The sequence below is a fragment of the Melanostigma gelatinosum genome (genome assembly GCF_949748355.1).
Source record: "Melanostigma gelatinosum genome assembly, chromosome: 19".
NCBI classification, from domain to species: Eukaryota; Metazoa; Chordata; class Actinopteri; order Perciformes; family Zoarcidae; genus Melanostigma; species Melanostigma gelatinosum.
Window position 1 is genome coordinate 13,561,022 of NC_136652.1, and position 22,361 is coordinate 13,583,382.

A 22,361-nucleotide genomic window follows, 5' to 3' on the forward strand; every position below is an offset into this window, starting at 1 on the left:
AAAATGTTTTTTTCTGTGTTATCCCGTCAGTTATCTAGTGACCCGTCTGATTTATCTCAGGGGCCCATGGAGGGTCTCCAAAAAGATGGAGGGCATTGACTGGGTTCGGGTGGATCCAGGATGTACCACATCAGAAATACATGTCAATGACAATCTGATTATGTTAATTATATTGATGGGTTTTCTTTCCAATAGACTCCAAACACTTGGACAGAAGAGCAGGTCAAGCTGAAACAAAGTCCCTCAGGCAGTTTAGTTTGGTGTTTCAGTCAATGAAGAGATAAAATGAGACACAAAAAGGCTAAATGTGAAGCTACCAGCAGCTGGTTAGCTTAGCATAAAGTCTGGATACACCTAGAACTATATTTGTTGTCAAATCCAGACTTCATAGTTAAATACTGCTGAATTGGGAGCGTTTAGATACTGTAAATACAACTTGAATAAATAGTTTGTTCAGCACTGCTTTGCTATTTGCGTCTGCAACATGATAGCTTGTTGACCTAGCATCAGCCACACACACAAACACACACGCAGGGCAGTACAAAGCAAAGCCTGAATTCGATACATTTTGTTGTCCAGGCAACAAGCCGTTCAATTGTAACCATGGCAGTGGAGACCTGGCTGCGTGTCATCGTCCCACTCGGGGTTTGTCATGTAAATGATCTGCTCCACTGCTGCCCAAATGAAAAGGTAAACACACAGTGATTTGCGTAACAAGATTCAAACTTTATTGGCTTTACATCGTGAACTAAAAGGCAACACTAGAAAACAAGGCACAAAATAAAAAGGTTTGAGAGCAAGAAAGGAGCACAAAGTAAGCACAAAACATTTCAGGAGGCTTTTTGGGGGCAGCTGCAAGTGTCTACATGTACAGTCTGTGTACGTCAAAGCCAGAAATATAGTACCGACAAGACCGCTGGCCTCGAACACAAACAGGGAAAAGATTTGGCACTACAATGAGCCACGGGGCAAAAAGGAGGAAATCAAAAAGCTTTTCACTCGTTGCTCTTGGAGTTGAACACTGCGAGGCTGAAAACTGAGCCCTCCACGACCAAGCAAACTTAAAATCCTACTCGACAGACAACAAGTCATTCAGTAAAACAATTGAAAACTACAAACCCTCACACGACTGTTTGCGTAATGGAGGAAGCGTTGCAGTTTATTACAACGTGCTGGTGATAAGTTGACCAGGCCACAAACCGTGCGTCCAGTTTAAAACCACTCATTAGCTGGTTTAAAGCCATTTCAGCAGCATTTAAAACGCCTATAATTCTATTGTGTGATTGGTTGAAATGTAGGCACTCAAATGCTAATAAGGGCCAACCATCATGCATCCAACGCACTCACTTTCCAAACTAAAAGCAGACTGGTGATGGCCTGGGCAGCTTGTCACTAGCGAACGCTCTGTGGCTTTTGATCAAGAAGTTAAGGCCGAGCATGACGAAACAGACATTTAAGCAGAGTACAACACAGAGAACCACTTCACAGGGGTCTGAAAGTGCTGAGTCACATTATTTAATAGGTGTGTCATATTTTACAAACTACAACTATAGATGGGTATTAACTGAATAAGGCACTTTTCCTTAAGTGGTGCACTGACCGAGTGAGTTAACTTGTTGCCAAAGCTGCGGAAAGGCAACACAATGGGCATCTCGTGGTACCAGAGGTGTTTTGGACTCGTCACGTTGTCAACACGTGTTCTTAGGGAATGCAGCCACCGTGTCGACAGCATGAGAGCACTTACGCAGCTCGCCACTCAACAGCTGCGAATAAAACTCAAAATGTTTCTCTTAATTTGGGGCGAAGGCTCTCCAGAGCAGAGGCGAACCTCTGGAGCCTTGTCGCCGTAGTTGGGTCTTTGGGCTGTAGCCTAATGCCACCAGGTGACTCGGTTAAAAGGCGTGTTAACGGTGAGCAGCAGCAAACATGTAATCCTAAATTATGAAAAAAAAAATGCACTCATGCATTTCTTAAGGTCTGTGGCCATGCAGAACAAGGTGATTATTCATCCATTATCTAGTAAATATTCAAGACTGAGTAGTTATACAAGCATCGGGATTGTTTTCGGGGGGCTGAACCATGAAAACATTTACAAAGTTACAAAACAAAGCTTGTCAGTGCAATGCTCAATTTCCATGCCAAAACTGAGGACATTGGCTCAAAGCACACAGTTCCAAGGCATTCTTTCAACTAGCATATTGGCTAATTAACAAAGTGGTTTTAAATTGTCTAAATCCTTTAAGAGCGTATGCAACGGGAGGAAGAGCCACAACTCCAAGCATCCAGCATGCAATAATGAAAAGAAAGCATTTAACAAAAAACATTATCGACACCGACGAGCACAGTGTACTGATAAACACTCCTTCATTTAGCCTTTCCTCAAGAAGATAAAACAAACAGGACGTGGCTATGTACAGGAGGGACAAAATGGAACGAAATACAAATCACAGTTAGCAGCGAGCTAATTGGAGAACGCGACATGAGCAGTTCTGCACTTCGATCACAATCCTCTCATTTACACGGCAAAGTCAGAAATCAGAGGCGCAATGCTCATTTGAACAAACAAACAGTCCAACATTTTTACCTCAATGCACTCTCTGCAATACTCAAGTTTCTTAAATTCGGCCCAATACGTTTTGCCATTTCTTTAAAGTTGCATTCCCTGATTCAACAGCACCTAACGGCGACCCAAAAATGTCCTGCAAGCTCACCGCTCATGTTCTGAAATTGGTAATAAAACATGAATAGGTGAGGCGGTAGGATATTTGGGAGCAGTGTTGGCCGCTACAAAAAAAAAAAGAAAAGGGGAGAGCACTTTAAAATATTCATTTGTACAAAGTCACCAGTCAGAAGACCATCGGTTTCATGTACTGAATATATAGTCCTCTACTTTATAGGGAAAAACTTCAATCTCCATTGATCAAGGCCCTCAGATTACATCGATTTACTCCATTCCTCAAAATACAAGGCTCTTCAGTCCAGCTGGGATACAACGGTTCTCCCCAATATCAGCACAGCGATACCGCTTCTTTCTTAAAAACTAATGATAACACCCGGGCCTCCTCTTCCTCTTTAAGTCATACCGGACATTAAAGGCACTTCACTGCTATCACTGTCCACATCAAGAAGGTGCATGCCATTTTCTTTATCTCCCCACTCTCTGTATTAAACATTATTAAAACTTATTCATTGTTAATATTCTACAATCTTTCCTTTTGACCCTTTTTGACCTCCCCACAGAAATTCGGGCAAAGGGGACAGCTCCACCTTCGCAGTCGGAGTGGGTACGTTTTAAAGTTGGCGAAGAAGAAATAACAACTGGGAGATTAAAGGATGGGAAATGAACTTGATATGGGATTTATTGCATTGATCTGCTCTACTGCCAGCACTCCTAAATGCCATGGGAGACACCCAGATTAGACCGTTTACCAGAAGGACGGCTATTTGTTTTAGTCTACGTCAGATGATTGGGTGTTGCTTTTATTCCCTCGTAGATACGTCATGTATGAACACACATACACGACGCAGCTGCTCGGGGGGGGGGGGGGGGGGGGACCTACCCACGATTCAACAGGCTAAAAGCAACACTGAATCATCACAGTCGTCGCGTTAAAGACCAAGCTGTGAACTCAAACAGTGTTTCCAAATCAAGACAAAAACGAAATAAAAATGTAGATGCTACCAGTTTGCAGCCGTACTACTCCTGAGCATCAACAGGAAAGCTGCTTTGGGAACATGAGTAATTCTTTAACTCTCATTGAATTGAGGAGGCCACGAGGAGAGGGGCTGTAAATAACACAAACTCCCTCAATTCACTAGGATAACTAACAGCATGATGGAGGTGGGAGTAACTATCAGATTATGTAATCCATGTGCTCAAGGATAAAAACACCATGTTCCCGGAGAGTTAAATTATCATACATAGAGGCCTTAGTGTGTGTGTGTGTGTGTGTGTGTGTGTGTGTCTTAATACAAACTACAACAGCAGGGCGAATGCAGGCCTAAACCACAAGTGGCACAAACATTGAAGATCTAGAACACCCTGCTTGAAAACACTGTTTGAGTCCACCGTGATGAGTGCATGCCGAGTGGGGAGTCTTCTCAGCAAGGTTCTAGTTGGCGGGGATCGGTCGAGTGATGTGGATCCAAACGTGCCGCCGCTTCAAAGGGTGTGGTAGTTGCGGTCCTTGGACTTGCAGAACTTGTAGAGGAAGAAGATCACGGTCTGCAGGCCCAGGATCAGCACTATTCCACCGATGAAGCTTGCGGCGTCGAAGGTGTTCTTGTGAGGGGCGGGGGAGGGGGCGATCGGGGTGGAATTGGTGCTGGGTGCCACTGTGATGAAAGGGGAAAAAAAACCAGAAACATGTCATTATTGTAGTTTATGTACACATAAATGTTCTTGCTCCATCACAATGTCAGGATTTCTTTCCACGTACTTGAAGTAGAGATGGAGATGTTCCCACTGGGAGTCGGGACGAAGGTGGTGGAAGTCATGTTCGTACTACCTGTAGTGGGGCACAGTGAGAGCGCATCCTTTAACCTCCACACCGTTTGACTTTAAGCCATTTTACTTTTAAAGATGTTTGGAGTTGTAATCCTTAAGATTTCAGTCCTGGTAGTTACTCGTGGCATTAGTAAGTACCCTTAATACTTAAGTAAACACTTCCTCCGACTCCCTCATGATTTCTTTTTTTTTTAAATAAACCACATAGTATTTCTTTCTCTATCTGGACTATTGCGGTCTTAGTGCTGCTGCACTTATCTTGAAGCTATGTCAATAAAAACGATTAACTTCAAACTGTACATGCTGGACACCACGGACTAAAGCAGGTTGCAGCAGAGGGTATTAAGGACTGGTTACCTGTTGTGGGCTGAGAGCTGCTGGTGTTAGGGCTGGTGACAACAGGGGAGGGTGTGGTGGGAAGGGAGGAAGCCATAGGACCAATTGTCTGGACTGCTAGGTTTTCTACAGCAGGACAGGGAACCAACAACGAGGAGACGGGGTGAAAGGAGGAAAGCAAGAGACACCACAGAAACACCAATGGCGAGAAAGTACACAACGCTCCCTCATCATTTCTCCTGGGAAAGGTGGAATTAGTATTTTGGGAAACAAACAAAAGCCGAGAGAGACGGAGCCAAAGTGCAGAGACCGACCGTTATCCGACACCTCAGTTAAAACGCAGCTAAACCCAAACGGAATCTGCAGATTTTAATAATGCGTTCCTTTGTGTACAAATATGGAGTCTGCAGATTCTCGTCGGGCCTTGAAGAACATGTTAATATACAAAATGTTAATTTCCCCCATCAGATATTTTAAACCACTATGCTGTTTGACTTACCTGAGCAGTTGGCTGGGGTGCAGGTGTCATTATCTGGCCGGAGAGTCGTGTTGTGACAGCCAGCAATTACTGCGAGAGACAAAAGTATCGCGGATTAAAAGCCCGATTCGTGCTCGAGACAAATTCGGTTTCCCCAAACGAACAGAGTCTGCTTCAGTGTCTTATGTTGGCAAGAGCAACATCACTCTCAAGTCTGAGCCTGCTAGTTTGAGCCAACGACTGGACTCATATAATCTGGCAATATGAGGTCATGGCTCAGTTCATTTATGTCATGTCAAATAAATCAAATATTGTATATTTAAAATGTTTATCCGCAAAATAAATAGTGACAAAAATGTCAAATAAATGTGTTTATTTTTTTAATATATATATATATATAGTGAGCAGAAGGATAAAGTACCAGAAATTAGTAAAATACAAGCACCTTCTAACTTCAGTAAATTAACTTAGTTTAATCCACCACAGTTTAAGACTTTTATTTGTTCTCTGACTCATAGCTTGACCATCGAGGTGTATTCTCTCTTATTGTAAAATCGTATTATTAATTAACCACGACAGGAAGGGACTTTGCCCCGCCATGAAGTTCCGCCTGTCCCAAACACTCCAGATACAGACGTAGCGGCAATTTTGTTGTTCATCCATTAACCTTAAAAACAGAATTTGACTAAATTACAGACATGATTAACCCTCGAAAAATGAAATTCTACCAGTTAAAACAACACAGAAAAGGTCTATGAATGCGTTTGTTTCCTTTAATGGTTCAACTCTGTCACAGTGAGGAAAGCATGAGTCACGACAGACAGCACCTTGTGACTATAGATACTTTTCACACCCGGTTATATCACTCCACTGCTCTTGTTATAGCAAAACACGTCAGCAACTATTTTGAGCAATCTTCCTTTTTCTGTTTTTACATTACACACTAGTTTGTTTATATACATATATACATATATACATATATCACAATCCAACTTTAGGACATGGATTCAGCGACGCCTTCACTTGTCTCGGTCCGATCTGGGACAACATACAGGTCGTAAAACTTTAGATCTCCAACACTACGGAAGTGGAGAACTTATTCCCCATAAAGCTTTAATAATAACTATAGTGACAAGAGAGGCCCATTAAAGGCCTTTGTGTTGATCGAAAAAATAGCTCTTGAATTTGTTTATTATCTGAGCATATGGGAGCATTATCATCCTGGCTTACAGGAACATCATAAAGGGACCTGTGTCTACTCAATGTAAGGGCACCTGGTGCTGTAAAACAAGTAACGACTCACACCAGATGGCCGCCCATAAATTACAGATACGGCAATTTTAACAGCAAAGGCTGCAGCCATTGTTGAAAGCATCTTCTGGCTTTCTCCAAATAGGGTAAAAAATGACTCACCAGCCTGTGTTACCTTCTCCGCAGCTCACAGAGCTACACTTTGTAGCAGGTCGTGCAGCGCTGTGCACTGGCCTCGGAGACAAGCAACTACCCAGCGGCCGCGCTGAAGTAATTATTAGTTTGTGGAGCCCATGATGTAAAGTTCCTGTGTCGCTTGGCTGTTGGTTCAATTATATTGAGGCCATGGTTTTGTGGTATTCGGTAGCTAATCCGTCCACCATTGTTCCACTTTGCCAATGCAGCTTCTTCCTGTTTTATATCAGATTTCATGAACTGCTACGGCGGATCAGGAAGTAAGGACAAGAAATAAGCTCCCTCATTTATCTTAAACTCAGAAAGTGAAACTTTTTAAAAGCTGGAAACGTAATGACATCAAAGATCAAGTCATTACGAAAGTGTTGGCTGCATTATTTTTTCACACACTGTGTGATCAGACACTGCGATCGATGTATGTTGAAGCATGTTGAAGGGTTTTTGTTTTTTTCACTCCCCGGTAGGTCACTCACTACTCAGAGGGCTGTTATCTCACAGGCAGCTGTGAGCGGTAGGACTGACTCTCACCCTTTTCCAAGATGGTGACTTCATGATCATCATACACAGCTTGCTAAAGGTGTGAGTGAAACAGCGTCTTGGTTTAACAGCACTCCACCAGCTTTGTCACAGACTACAGCCTGTACTTAGAGGCGCTACGGAACTTGCGTGTACACGCGTAACGTTTTTGTGTGTTCAAACACCGGGCTGCAGGGAAATGTGCCCCAGACTCCAAAGGCACAACTTCCCTAAACCGAAGATAAATGTGATAATGACACTGCGGCAGCAGTGCGGTTACGCTGCGCTTCAGGAAAGCCATCTCGACAGGCCAGAGCTGACCTTCCATATAAAATAGGCGATCCATTCTTGGGTTTGTGAAAAGGCTTCAGCTCTCGGCTTACTTTGCGAGCAGTCAGTGTTGTTCAACACTGTTGGGCCTGCTGTGTCCTGTGTAGTAGGCTGGTGGGAGACAGCACCGAGAGGAGTCTTTGGGTAGAAAAAGACACGTTTTCCACCACGACACAATATAAAAACCAGCCAAACCTCCCTGAAACGTTTAACAAAGACTCCTTATCTTGTTTACAATAACATCCGATGAGCATGGTAAAAAAAAATAGCTGCTGATCAAATCTTACTCGTACAATAAAAACAGACTACCGGTATGTTGATCAAAACTGATTTGGGTTTTTTGTGCGTTTTCCTCACATGCATTAAATGTAATTGTAAACTTCTATGGGAAATGAAACAGGCTCATCCTGTCTCCCTCGGCTCTGAGAGGACGTACATAATTGCCGTCTCACCTGTCCTGTTCAACAACTTAATGAATCATTGCGTAATAAGAGGGACAGTCGGAGACAAAGCAGAAGGAGGGTGTGGGATCAACAAATCTGTATACGCCCTTTGGGAGAATCACAGCTGGTTAGATTGTCAAACAAGGCAACTCCCTCGAGAGGTAAAATGTTTGCCCTACTTACGTTAACGGTTGTTGGAGCGAAGCTTAATGAATGTGAATCTGGTAGACCAGCAACTAGTAATACAGTTCCGATTATTAGTTGTATTTTGTACGACGAGATCGCAGAACACTTTTGCCGAGAACTGCACCCGAGGCACACATTTACGAGAACAAGTCACATGAACCTAATCGTTTCCTTTAACTCTCCTTTCTTCTGCTCTCCAGCGTGAGGATATTGCAGGCTTCCTGTTGCACATCCACTAGCTTGAGCTTCCTCTCCTGTTTATCTTTTACACAATCACTTGAGACCCGTGTGTGTGGGTGTGAGTGTGTGCGTGTCTGACTACACGCACACACTGAACTCAGGCCAACATTGGAGTGCTGCCTTCTAGGGCAATATAGAGAATTATCCCAAAACTTGTTTTGTTCACCTACAAGGTTCAGGTTTTGATCAGAGGTCTACCGTAGCAGTTACCTCACAAAACACTGTGAATAATCACAAGGGTTCATCACACTCTTATTTTCACATCTGCTGAATGCTAAAACAACAAACCATACAGGGAGCATGCAGCGAATGGAAAGACGTTGGTTGACTCAGCAAACAACGGAAACTTCTTTATAATCACAACCAGCGCGCTTCCAAAGTGGATTGATAATTACCACTGCGGCATATTTCTCCACATCCTCCGCTCTGACGTGCAGAAGTCAAGAGAGATTTCTCACACTCGCAGCACTCTTGTGTAGACAGACATGCCATTAACATAATGAAATCACGGGACGGCTATACAGAGATGTAGGCAAAGGGCTGCGAAACCAAAAATCAGAACAAGAGCACAGCGTTAATGTCTAAAAGACATATAGCTCTGCCTCTCCTGCTGCCCTCTCAATCCTTAAATTAAATTATTGTGGGAGGAAATAGTGAGTGTAAGCAACAACCTCGACCCCTCACCCTACAGAGCTGTGTGCCAGTAGTTTACTCCCAAACCAGCTTGTCCGTTGGTGTTGCCAGACCATTACGAGACAGTTCGGGCTTTAGGGAAATAGAGATGACATCATCCAAAAGTCGAGCATCGACTGCCGTACATTCTCGCCATACCCGAGGAATCATGTGTCCAAGCGGTCCAGCTGTCCGGGCACACAAAGACCAACCTGTGCCACTCCCTCCCACACAGTCATGACAGATACTCACATGTGCAGGTGTACCACTTGCAGCTAGCAGTGGTTCCACACTCCTCGCATGACTTAGAGGGACATTCATCTGCAAAGAAGACATTTATTAATTTAGTTGTGGTACTTTTACAGTAACGTCCTCCTGCTTGTGGTAGAAAATGAAACTAACAGTAGCTCTCCAGATGGTGCTGCTAAATAAGGGATCTAACCGATAATAACTCAAATTTAGCACGAACAGCAAAATATTACAATGTTGTGAATTTTAAAATGTGCCACAGGAGGCAAATGAAAGCGGTTACATAACAAGCTGATGTGGATCTGACAATGAGAGTTACACCAGTCTGTCCTGTGTCGTTTATAGTATTGTAATAATATTAACCTACAGTCCACGTGACACAATGTAAACTGAATCTAAGCCCAAAACTGTCTGCTTGCAGGCTAACGCGTGAGCTAATCCTGGCAATTTGAGCGTGGAAATACAAATTGCAATGACCAAAAATGGAGGCATATACTCCAGACAGATTCTGGATCAGTTTGCTGGTGGACGTCTTGGTTGTAGCTATAGCCGCTAGCTCAGCAGCGAGAGGTCGCAAACTTACCCGAGTCTGTTGCGGCTGGCGCGCCAAGCAGAGCCAGAACCACAGTGAAAAACACCACCTTCAAGTACATGACTGCGGGCAACTTATTGCTCTTTGTGTTCCTACGGAGCCAACGTAATCTTGAGGAGAACCGTCGAGAGTGAGACTTCGGAGATTTCACAGCTTCCTCCTCGTCTTTGCGTTTCTGGTCACTGCTGCTGCTGTTGTTGCTGCTCGCGCTAGCTCGCTACTTCCTACTTGACAGGTCATGTGGCACTTTTTTTTTTTTTTTTACTGGGAGGAGTGAGAAAAAACCAAAGGGCACGTGAACTGCCACCACGTCAACGGCAAGAAGGGGAAAGGCGCTTATTGTTCGTTTATAATTAACCAAACTGCTGGGCGTCACTTCTATGTTTAGCTGAGGGAGACGTCACTCAAGACATACCTGATGAAAAAGAGTACACCTGTGACGCAAAACACTGAATATGAATACACTAAAAATAACCTCTCACATCCATGGCCTGATTGGCACACTCACTTCCCATCCGCTCTAAGTGGATTTTTAGGGGATACAACATGCACAGTATCAATTTAAATGATGTCAGGAGCCTCTTATCCTACCCTGCCTCTGGACTGAATCTGTTGTTCATTAAGTTAAACAAACACACAGTCTGAAGAACAGGATATCTCCATCTGACTACAGGTTAATTTACCATTCATTGATGTCAGCCTGAGCCTTACTCATAGGTCATATTAATTATATTTTGGACAGCTAAAATTCAATTTAACGATGAAGTTTCAACTGCTTGCTCCACCTCTGCGCCTTTCTCTTAAGTTCAAATTCAAATATACTTCTTGGCAAAGACAAAGAGAAATGTTTTCAGTTGATCCCACCTCATTTACAGCATTGGGTTTGCATTTCAGTACCTGCAAGTTTTACTCTGGGTGTTATACATTATGAATATATGTTGTTCGTACTACCTGTAAGTATTTGGTGAGTAAATGTTACTCTCAAAAACACAAAGAAACCAGAATAAAATCGTATAAATATACACATACACAGAGTAATTGATGTGGGTGTGATGATAAACTGCTAGTTGACGACATAAAGACACAAAACGTACTTTATTCAAGCACAGTATCAACAAAATGCCAAATTACAAGTACATACAAAAGAGAAGCAAATGTCAGTCGTATGTATCTTTTATTTGATTAAAAGAAAAAAAAATTGAAATAAAGCATTGACACACTCAACTTAAAACTTAAACACTCCACAATCTGTAACTTTACAATCATACTTGGGTCTTTCATTGCAAGTCAGAGCTCCTTCTAATCTCCTGAGGACGTCGACACCCTCAACCACATGACTAGAATAGAAAATAAAGACACTATGGCTTGAGCAGAAATGTATAAGAGATCTGAAATGTTGCAGCATTGGGAAATGAAATAGGTGTGATACAAACCCGAAAGCAACATAGGTCCTTTCCATCCAGGGTGTTGGCTGCAGGGTGATGTAAAACTGGGACCCATTAGTATGGGTTCCCTTATTGGCCATTCCTAGAGTGCCCCGTCTAGTGTGGGACACGGCAAAGCTCTCATCTAAAAGGAGAAAGAACACATGTTGTGGAGAATTTACAATAAAATCCACGAATATACACACATGCACAGTGGGTTCTCATGGCAATACTGTTGATGTCTTGGAACGTTTATATGTTTTTTACCTTCAAATGTTGGTCCATAGATTGACTCCCCTCCATCACCTTTCCTTTCTGGAGAAATATCTGCAAAATTGAAAGATATTGTGTAATTAGACCACAGTGATACAAATTCACTACCTCAATCTCGCAATATTTTTGCTGACGACTTTAGTTGCTGTCACAATCATAATATGGGTTGGGCTGTAATGAGTAACGTGGATGGGAAGTTGGAGGAAGTCACTGCTTATCTCACTTTCTGGAAACAGAGTCATATTAGTTGTATCTAGTTTAATGTGGACCATACCTCCACCTTGCACCCAGCCGTTAGGCACCACACGATGGAACACGGAGCCCTTGTAGCAAAGTGGGAGGCCGCTCTGTGACAGACCTCGCTCTCCGGTGCACAGAGCCTCGAAGTTCTTTGATGTCTTTGGACAAACATCTGAGAACAGCTGAGGAGAGGGAGGACAATGTGCCTTATTAACATGCTGCTATGCTGTAATGGCAATCAGTTTAATCAGATAATGCAGGTGATATGTGCAAGCAATGATAAACATGAATTTGTGCCTCACCTCAAACAATAACTTCCCCACTGCCTCTCCTGCTATTTCAATGTCCATGAAGACAAACTGATGCTGCAATGAAATGACAGAGATGTGTATTCCTTTCATTTTAATGTTTCACGGTTGAACAAATATAAAGAAAGGGTGATTTTTAACCTAAATGTGTTATGTTTGTGTCAGTGGTGTGGACTTGCCCCATTGTCCCGGAGGTGTTTGGTGTAGTAGTCTTCAGTGAGAGCCAAATAGAAAGCCTGTGGCCGAGTGAAAGAGAAACTCCACTGATTCTGGGCCCAGGAGGCGAGGTCCTTCTCATTACCAAGGAGAAGGCCGTTCACAAAGCACATCAGGCTGCTGGCGTACTGCCACGCTTCACCACGCAGCTCCTTGAGCCACAAGGGTTTGAACAACAGATGTGTTGTGATTCATCAGAATAACCATAACGTCAAACTACAGCAGTACTGTGTGTTGTGTCTGTAGCTGTATAGAAGAGCATCACAACACTCAGCAAGCAGCTGAAGCTTACACAGTCTACAGAAACGGTGGAAAGTAACACACGTAATTACTCAAGTACGGTACACTTGTGATGTACTTCTACTTGAGTATTTCAATTATTTGTATTAAGATGATACAAACAAAGGATATAAACATTTATAAAACACAATAAGCAGTGTAAGTTAATTCAAATGAGCTCCACTTACAACATTTGAATGCTGTCTACACAATGCACCATTTATAGTGATATGATTTGATAACAATATAATAACCCAGTAGTAATGCAACACTGACACAGACCACACTTCTGCCTTATGACTGCTTTCTCTTGACACTTTATGCCATTTTTTCCCCAGTATATCTTTTCTCTGCTTTGATGACTTTAAGAGTTTTGAAGCCCAAAAACAATTTGCTTGAGGGTTGTATTTTAAAGGAATATAAAGAGACGACTTACCCTTTTCTTTTGGGACAGATATGTGTGCCAGTCAAATTCCAGTAGTGGTTGAATTTTGGGATCGAGGAACGCCTTGGGAAACTTCTGTTTTAGTCCCTATTGTGCGTAAAAGATAAAAGTGTTGATAACGTTCAGGTGAAATTATGCCAAATATCACAAAGAGATGAACGCTTTACCTCGGCAATACATCTGGCAACATGGAAATTGCAATCTTTAATTGAGCCGACAACTTCTAACGTTAGGTGTATTTCTGAGTCCATTGTGGAAAATAAAAACAGTCAAAAGGTCTGTAAACAAGAGCCTGTCTCCATAACAACACGCATTCACAGGCGCTTTAATATGACGCGCATGTTAAAATGTCCGGCTTCGACCGACTCCGCGAGACTGTTCCCTTTCTTTCCACCTTGTTGTTGAAATAATTAAGTGAATCGAAATTACACAATCGCATAAAGCCTCGAGATGATCCATATTCAGTTTAAACATCGAGTTGACTTTCTTTTTCCACGTCGTGACGATTAATACAGCAACAAGGCAGCGTAGTGCACAGATGTATTCAACGAATTGGAACGGGGCCCTACGGCCGCCACTGTTTGAAAACTTGTCGTCGTCCTGTGTTGGTTTTTTGTGTTGTTCAGCATTCACGTTTTCTACACACTCCACCGAATTAAATCGATTAGAAAAAGCCGTTTTCTGGGGGGTTAGATATGGGTGTTCACGACTTGTGGTCCATCGTGGAGCCGGTTCGTGAGTCGGTGCCGCTGTACAGTTTGAGCGGAATGACGCTGGCAGTGGACCTGAGTCTGTGGGTGTGCGAGGCCCAGCATGTCCAAGCGATGATGGGGAGAGTCACCAAGCCACACCTGAGGTAAACGTCACATATCGCTCTTTAATAAATCAGCTTAAAACTGTTTCTGGTCACCGGTTACTCCAAAGGCAATGCTCTTGTGTGTCCAGGAATTTATTTTTCAGGGCGTCATCCCTCACGCTTATGGGGGTAAAGCTTGTGTTCGTGATGGAAGGAGAAGCCCCTAAACTAAAAGCAGAAACCATGAGCAAGAGGTCACAAACAAGATATGGAGGATTCAAAAAGGCTTCTGCCCCGAAGACTACAGTGAACACCAGCAGAGGGCGCTTTAAAGCTGTCCTTCGAGAGGTTAGTTGCTTCCCCCACTCACCTGCAGATCAGACAAGTCATTATGAATTACTCATTTGTATGCACCCTTCTCTGATACCTGCAGTGTGCAGACATGTTGGAAGACCTGGGTCTGCCCTGGGTGACAGCTGCCGGGGAGGCCGAGGCCATGTGTGCCTACCTGGACTCACAGGGCCTGGTGGACGGCTGCATCACCAACGATGGAGACGCCTTCTTGTATGGAGCCCGGACTGTCTACAGGAACTTCAATATGAACAGTAAAGTATGTCTGTGAAAGTGTAATCATCCACGGAGTACAACGTCTGGAGAAAGTTGAGCCCAAATCCCAGGAGTGGAGTCTGGTTTGAATGTGCTGCAGTGCGCATCAGAAAGGCTGTTCTGGGGATTAGGACTGAATTTATCTCTGTGATCAGAACTTTTCAGAATTGTGTTTGAACACAAATTCCCTGTTGGTTTCCAGAAGAACATTCTGTATTCTATGTCTTTGTTCCTAATCTGCATAATATTGTTTGTGACTGTTCCCTGCAGGACCCACAGGTGGACTGTTACAGGACATCCAGGGTGCAAACAGAGTTGCATCTCTCCAGAGAGAATCTAGTTGGTCTGGCCGTCCTCCTCGGCTGTGATTATATTCCTAAAGTACGGAGGACATCTTAATCAGAATTTTGCATCCTCAAAATCACCAACATGAATGAGTTATGTTCACCGAACAATGTCATTCTTCCATCAGGGCATTCTAGGTGTTGGTAAAGAGCAAGCTCTGAGGCTTATCCAGATGCTGAAAGGACAAACACTTCTGCAGAGGTAGGAAACCCAGATGTGTGATTGTACATTAGCACTATTTTTTTCCGTTGCCTCACACACACGGTGTTTGTGCACTTGTAAGCTGTCTTTGATCACCTCAGGTTTATGCAGTGGAAGGAGGAGAATGCAGGCATGTTTGAGGGAGTGAAGAAGGTTCCTCACTGCAACATATGTCGACATCCTGGTGAGTTCCTGTGAGGACATGTCTCACACATGGCTGCTTTAAAGCCATTTAACCTGTCATGTTAAAACATACACGTATGTGAGAGATGGGTTAGTCTGAATGTGCCTCTGACTTTACACCCAAGTTGTAGTAGTGTGTTTGATCTTTTTTTGTTCGTCTACTCTTTCTTCTCTTATTTTATCACATTCTGATTCATCTCCTCCCCTTTTCAGGCTCAGCGAAGGCACATGAACGTGGCGGCTGTGCGCTTTGCGACAGTACACGTTTCTGTCAACCTCAGGACTTTGACTACCGGTGTCCCTGTGACTGGCACCGCTACGAACAGGCCCGGCAGGACTTGTCTTTTGAGGCAAATATCAGAAAGTATGTGACTTTACAAAAACCAGTAAATGTAAATGCACAAAATGAAAGTGGAATGGCAAGCAGGGAAATGCAGGTATCATAGTCAGTCTATCAATCATCATTCTCAGTCTGAGGAGATGAAATGACGAGTTAATTAATTGATTAGTTAATTATCAGAAAGATAATCTGCATCAGTTTTGCAATTTTCCTTTTAATCAAGACATTTTTGAGCTAAATTGAAGAAGAAAAAATGAATATTTTGCAACAACTGAGATGTGAATATTTTCAGATGTTCTTCTGTGATAGCAAACTTGATATCTTTGGGGTTTGTACTATTTATCAAAAGAAACTGACTAAAGACATCAACAAAGGACAGTTTGCATGTTAATGTGTAATCTGTTCATTTTGTGTTTTATTTCTTTTTTAGGAAAACCCTGGCAAGTCAACAGTTCCCTTTCACAGAGGTACAGCTGTTTTCATCTGCAATGGCTTGTATGTTATTGCGCAGTCGTATGATAATCTACACTACATGGTTTTCAAATCTTTGATTGCATTTCGCAGATCATTCGAGAGTTTCTGATTTCAAAGGATGAGCCTGTGTCTCATTTTAAGAGGAGACAGCCGAATATGCTGTTGATGCAGGTAATGAGTTTATTTATTTATTTATATGACTTGTCCAGTCAGTGAGATATATCTTTCAGTAAGTTGCATGTTTAAATTTGTGTTTTTCAGAAATTTGCCTATGACAAGATGGAGTGGCCGAAGCATTACACCAGTGAAAAGGTTTTGGTCCTGATGACCTACGTAGAGTTGATGAACAGAAAACATGGAAGAGAAATGTGTTCCCAAATCAAGCCCCTCAGGTACTACAAGCCCAGTCTTTAACAACAACAAAACTGTTGCTTTAGTGGCATTGTTGCAGTAAAAAAGTTATTTCAGTACAATCATAACGCAGAACGACGCGTTTTCCCTTCAAAAGAATATTCAAACCGAGGGTGAGGAATGCCGTCGCTTGCTTCGAGATCATCTGGAGCGCTCCAGGTCGGTATCAATCTCATCAACTTTCTTCTTTTTCTCATGTTAGACGATTGCGATATTTTAGAAAAACATCCTCTGGGTTGAGTGACACCGGGTTGTCTGTTAGTGACTTGCTGTGATGTTGAGTTCAGAGGTGACAGATCAGTCACAACAGCCACTAGGTGCTAAACTGGCTTCCTCCCAATCTGTCATATCAAAGTCTTCTTCACTAACAAGCCCGCCTGACAAGCCCGGCCCGAGAAACTCTCGATCAGCTTCTTCAGAATGGGGTTCCTCATGTCATTTCAAATATATACAACTCAAATGATTACATAATGGGTTTACATTTGTATTTACCATTATTGAGTGTATATTTTAAAGTAACAATACTTGAAATCATTGATTACAAATGCATAGGTTATCAAATTCTACGATACGTTGATTGAATAATTAGTTGACCGAATATTAATTGTTTTGACAGTTGATTTATCATTGAGGTTGAGCAGAAATACCAAATGTTTGACAGGTTTGCATATTTAATTTAATATTATAGTAAATTGATGTTTGTTCTTTTTTTGTTCTCTTAGTTTGACAAAACAAGACATTTTAGATTTTATCACTTTGGCCTCTAGGAAATATAATAATTATTCGTCATTATATTACTATAATATAATAGTCACAATAATACATTTTAAAACTAATTGTTAAGAGGAAGAAAAGTGGTTCACAACAAGTAGTAATACTTTTCTCAGGTTGAACTTTTTTCTTTTTTCAGTAAAGAACCACATTTCTGAAACATAAATATGGAATACAAGAAAATTACAGTGTAAATACAAACATTCTATTCCTATGTTTATCTTACTATGTATACAATGAATGCACCAAAACACCGCCTTGTACGTGAAACCCACTTGGCAACAGACTGGTTTCTGATTCTGATTCTTTGATTTTCTTATAAAAGGTCACAAGATATACTTATTGAGACCAATTTGGATCTGACCTTGATTTGTCTTCTTTTTCTTCTTCTACAGAACATTACGTGTTTCCTGAGGACCAGCCTGCAGAGGATCAACATGAAGTGAGGACGGTGGAGGAAGAGTCTCTCTTCCGTGTGGCCTACCCAGAGGTGGTGGAGAGCTACCTGAGAGACAAAGATCAGGCCGAAGAGAATAAGACCAAGAGTGAGAGAATAAGTTATTATGTTCACTGGCATACACATACAACATTAAATGCCATGTGGTTTTTTTCTTTCTGGGAAGATTTTTATAAAATGATTCATGTCGGGAGCCCCCCCCCCTCTCACGCACAAACACAGACTTGAAAAGCTCTGGATCAAAGGCACCTGGTGCGTTAACTTGTTTTTCAAGGCCGTCTATTGCAGCGGCTCTGACACCTGAAAATGCAGAGTTTGGCAGCTCGGCTGGTTCACACCAAAGGCTTTGATGCAGCTGAGAGGTGTCTGTCTCACAGGCCTCGCTGTCACTTTATGCAGGTTGTACCCCCCCCCCCCCCCCCTCCCGATCATAACTGCTAGAGGTTCACTTCCTAAAAACTAGCCACCGAGATTTACAGTCGAGAGATACTTTTTATTTGTTCACTGACATCCAGTCTCGATCTTTTTTTTTTTTTACAGAGAAAAAGCCAAAGAGTAAAAAGGAGAAGCTATCTGATGTCTCCGATGGTATTTCAGACCTCTTGGACCAGATGACCCTCCAGAGTTCCCCCAACACAAACGCACAAACGCTGATCCATGCCGTTTCAAACACAGAGGAACCAGAAGTGGTGGTTTTGGACACTCCGGTGAACCATAAACAGCATCTGAAGTTAAAGGAAGACCACAGCAGCCCCAGTGCTCCTCTGTCTCGTGCAGAATCCGAGGCTGTCGCTCCACCGTCTGTCTCTGCCGTTATCGACGCTCTACACCTGAGTGATATCGACTGGGATGCTTTGTCCTTCACATCCTCTCCAACTCACCCGTCCGCTACAAACCACAACACTGAGCCCAAACTGAGCAAAACCCCAGACGGTGATGTCAGGGAAACAGAGGACGAGAGCACAAAGCAGAAAACCTCAGGTGATGTCAAAGAAGCCGACCCCAGATCTGCTGCGGAGTTGTGCTACACGGACTGTCCTCTAAGGGAGAGGCTGCTCATGAGGAACACAGCTAAAGCTATGAACCAGATGGAGGCACACAATGACGTGGTCTCAAAACAACTGAACTATGAGTTGGCTTCTCTCAAACACATTTGGTCTCATAACTCAAAACCAAAAGGCCAGATCCCCAGTAAAGGTGGTAGTGACAGTGATATGTCAGGAAAGGACTCTGCTGTTGACAAAAAAGGGCAACTCACGGACAAAAGGCAGTGTGCAACAAGTAAGGCAGAAACAAAGGACAAATGCAGTGGCTCCCAAAAGCCTCCTGTGAAATATAAATTTGTCCGAAAAGCCATCTCGTCATCTGCTGTCCCCCCACAGAGGAGCCACTCTGACCCAGCCCGAAGTGACAAGGACGGGAACGTGCCGCAGACCACCAAGAAGAGCGTGTGCATGAGCATGTGTTCATCGAGCGAGGAAAGTGATGCGGAGAACCAGCAGTCTGGACCTCAAAGAAAAGCTCAAATCAAGCCCATGAACATGAAGATCAAGGGCGGCTTCCTCTCAGACTTCCCCCTGAAACCTAAAACGATCAAACCAGCAGCGAAGACAGCTCACACTCTTCAGCTACTACAACTCAAACCTCGGAGCTACAGTGCAGATATGGAGATAAACGGCATACCTGCATCGACTAAAAGCAGATGCCAGGATGTCTCCCCAGCTAATGTGGACGGTGGCGTGTTCCTTGAGACTCCAGCATCACCTGCGTTCGACAGTGACGACTCAGTTATTTGTAGTGAGAGTCCACTGCCACTGGCAGAGAGACTGAGGCTGAAATTCCTGAAGTGAGCCGGACGATTACAGGATGATGGACAAGAAGATGTAAGCTGTGTTGTGTTGAATGTGAACGTTTATTCTGAACCTTGGAAATGGACCAAAAAGTCTGCTCTGAAGGTCCACTTTTTACAGAAGAGCTGCAACAATTAGTGTCGTCGTCAACTGATGGAAAATCAGCAACTCTTTTGATGATCCGATAATGGTTTTAGTATTTTCTTCAAGCAAATAAGTCAAACTTTTTATGGTTCAAGCCTCTCAAATATAAGAAGCTGCTGCTTTTCTTTGCCTTGACGGTATAACAGCTTGTATATCTTTGTGTGTTTTTTATCAGACTAAAAAAAACAATTGTTGAAATCATGAAATTGTGAAGAATTATCAAGAAAATAATCAATAAAAACAAAACCTGTTACTGTGACCCTAAATGGATCTGTTTCAGTAAAATGAGTGCAAAGTTTAACCAGTTGTAAATATAACATGCTGATTATTAGTGAGACGTGCTTTGAAAGTTTCAGAAAAAGCAAAAAAAATCAAACCATGTGTCAAACGTTCCTCCGTTATTTTATTGAAGCTGTGCCAGTAGGTTCTGTAACATATGTTGGTATTGAAAAGCCTGACTGATTGTGTTGCCAATGAACAAACGAAATGTAATTGTTACAATAAATCTTTTTATAAATGTTTCGTATAACCAAAGTTTGCCTTGCTATCCATTCATCTGATCCTAACAAGAACCGTTAATCGGGGTTGAAGGTTGTGGATTAGCACAGTTTTCATGTTATACCATGTAACAGCACCACATGTGTTTTCTCCCTCCCACTTCTGTTTGACAAGCTTTAAATGTCACTCCACACAGAGGCACTGCAGCTCAGGGGGACACCGAGGACGCTGAGCAGTTGGTTTTACAACCTGCCAGCCAGCGTTGGTCCCCTTGATCATGAGTGAGGCCTTACACACCTTTTCAGACATGAAAGGTCTGGCAGCAGCTTGGTGACAGCTGCATCCTCGACCCAAATAACGAGAAGTGCTGGAAATAGAGCAGTTTGTCAGGATGATTCTGCTCGTTTTTCAGTGCAAATCAATTTGGCTCCTAAAGTTTGTTGAGTCATGTCTTTTTTTTTTGTTAAGTGTAAATATCACACTTGATGCAAAGAGGAAACGACTGCATTGGAAACAAGAAACATTACTCGAGGTGTACGTTTAAAGGTAAAACATAATCTTAAGATTCAGTACAGAGCGGTAAAATATTGAATTATTTTAGCCTTGAATAATTTGGTTGATATAACTCCTCGACTGAAGACACACGCGGGCCTGACTTCCCGGAGAGGTGTGAAGATCTCAGGTGACGCAGCATCCCCTCATTGCTTCATTAGACAGATCACATCAAACTGATAATTGTCGTCGTGTAGACTTTAAAGAGTAATTTCCCACAAAAGGAATCAAATTATTTTTCTTTCTATCACATTATCCGTCTGTTTAGCCCGATTCACACCCCAGTGGTGAACGACGTCCTTCGAGAAGGTCGCATTTTGGCACTTCAGGTTTTCTTTGAACTTTCTTCGCCTGAGCTGTGAACCCATAAACCTCCGGAGATCTGCTTCTATATAAAAACGCTTTGGCCAAAATCACCTTCACAGAATCTGTCATTCGCCGCCAATGTCACCCGCGCTGCACGAACGCCTGGAAGTCTCGGGATATTTCTAACATGGACCTGGAGGTTGTCACCGCTAAAATTCTGGCTGAGTGGAAGAGCCATGAGAGCACTTTTGGGGGAGATCAGGACTCACTTCAGTCCACCTCACCGGAGTCCTCGATGGACTCCATGTGCTCGTCACCGGAGATGTGCTACTCCAGCGGGCATCAGGAGATGAAGGACTTCCACTTCGGCTTCACGGGACGGAGAGCTAATCCAACGGCGCAGAGGCTGGGCAAGCCCAAGATGTCCACCAAAAGACGCGTGAAGGCCAGCGAGAGGGAGAAGATGCGGATGAGGAGTCTTGCGGAGGCTCTGCATCATCTCCGAGACTACCTGCCGCCGGACTACAGCAAGAGAGGCCAGCCCCTGACCAAGATACAAACCCTCAAATATACAATTGAGTACATCAACAAGCTTTCAGACATCCTGAGCCGCGCGTAACGGACGCAATTTTGACTTTTTACGCATCAGGTTTCCTCTCATCTGGACATTTAATGGAGTTAGTTTTAAATACTTGATGAGAAATACAACACATTTGAGATAACTTAATCATTTGATTTCATTTAATATGTCCTTTGTTTGCCGTTTTCTTGGTGTAAATATTGTTTAACGGGCACTTGGCAATTATTTTGTAGCCTATATGAGGCTTTGATGAATTCAGTGTTTGGATATACAGTGTGCTGTTTGTTGATATGTATATGTTTCTCTTATGGTATCTTAATGGGTATGAAATATAACTTTAGTGATGAAGAATCTCTCTCTAGCCCATGTGTTCGTGTTAACAGAGAACGTAGTGTGTTTTAGAGTAAAGTAACGTTAGCTGCATGATATATCAAAGTTTTGTTGCGTATGAAAGCTATTAAATAATTAGTCTTCTTGCCTTTTTTAAATGATAAGTTCATTTGTTCATTCAATTCTACCTATATTTGTATCCACCGTAAACTATAGGTTATAACAATCACCGTGTGTCAGATCCAGGTTATATACACCCGAATATGTCCTCTAATTCAACATCTACAATAAATGAGTGATTTGTGTTTAACTTCATGCCCGGTTCATTAATTTACCT

At 42.7% G+C, this 22,361-nt stretch overlaps 4 protein-coding genes across 5 annotated transcripts; 2 read left to right on the forward strand and 2 right to left on the reverse strand.

The window, feature by feature from the left end:
- Positions 1–711: 711 nt before the first annotated feature.
- Positions 712–10,173, reverse strand: cd164 (CD164 molecule, sialomucin). Of its 2 annotated transcripts, XM_079290716.1 has the most exons (6): positions 9,987–10,173; positions 9,407–9,475; positions 5,343–5,411; positions 4,865–4,969; positions 4,440–4,508; positions 712–4,335 (listed from the first exon to the last, which is right to left on the reverse strand). In XM_079290716.1, the coding sequence occupies exons 1-6, from the start codon at positions 10,054–10,056 to the stop codon at positions 4,163–4,165; spliced, it is 555 nt and encodes a 184-aa protein (XP_079146842.1). In that variant the 5' UTR covers positions 10,057–10,173; the 3' UTR covers positions 712–4,162. The 2 variants fall into 2 exon arrangements, with proteins under 2 accessions (XP_079146842.1, XP_079146843.1); XM_079290717.1 differs by lacking the exon at positions 4,865–4,969.
- A 1,037-nt stretch (positions 10,174–11,210) lies between these two features.
- ppil6 (peptidylprolyl isomerase (cyclophilin)-like 6) lies at positions 11,211–13,431 on the reverse strand (the record flags this gene model as incomplete). The annotated part of the gene is made up of 8 exons (XM_079291172.1): positions 11,211–11,332; positions 11,429–11,564; positions 11,687–11,746; positions 11,967–12,114; positions 12,235–12,297; positions 12,420–12,608; positions 13,172–13,267; positions 13,348–13,431. The coding sequence occupies 8 exons, from the start codon at positions 13,429–13,431 to the stop codon at positions 11,221–11,223; spliced, it is 888 nt and encodes a 295-aa protein (XP_079147298.1). The 3' UTR covers positions 11,211–11,220.
- A 444-nt stretch (positions 13,432–13,875) lies between these two features.
- Positions 13,876–20,225, forward strand: gen1 (GEN1 Holliday junction 5' flap endonuclease; the record flags this gene model as incomplete). Its single annotated transcript, XM_079290724.1, has 13 exons — positions 13,876–14,036; positions 14,126–14,324; positions 14,410–14,586; positions 14,853–14,963; positions 15,055–15,128; positions 15,230–15,312; positions 15,525–15,675; positions 16,082–16,118; positions 16,216–16,296; positions 16,387–16,517; positions 16,634–16,695; positions 17,703–17,852; positions 18,305–20,225. 13 exons carry the CDS (start codon positions 13,876–13,878, stop codon positions 19,612–19,614), a joined length of 2,727 nt encoding a protein of 908 aa, XP_079146850.1. The 3' UTR covers positions 19,615–20,225.
- A 1,021-nt stretch (positions 20,226–21,246) lies between these two features.
- On the forward strand, positions 21,247–22,224 carry msgn1 (mesogenin 1). Its single transcript, XM_079290748.1, has one exon. The coding sequence runs from the start codon at positions 21,302–21,304 to the stop codon at positions 21,731–21,733; it is 432 nt and encodes a 143-aa protein (XP_079146874.1). The 5' UTR covers positions 21,247–21,301; the 3' UTR covers positions 21,734–22,224.
- The last annotated feature ends 137 nt before the right edge of the window (positions 22,225–22,361 follow it).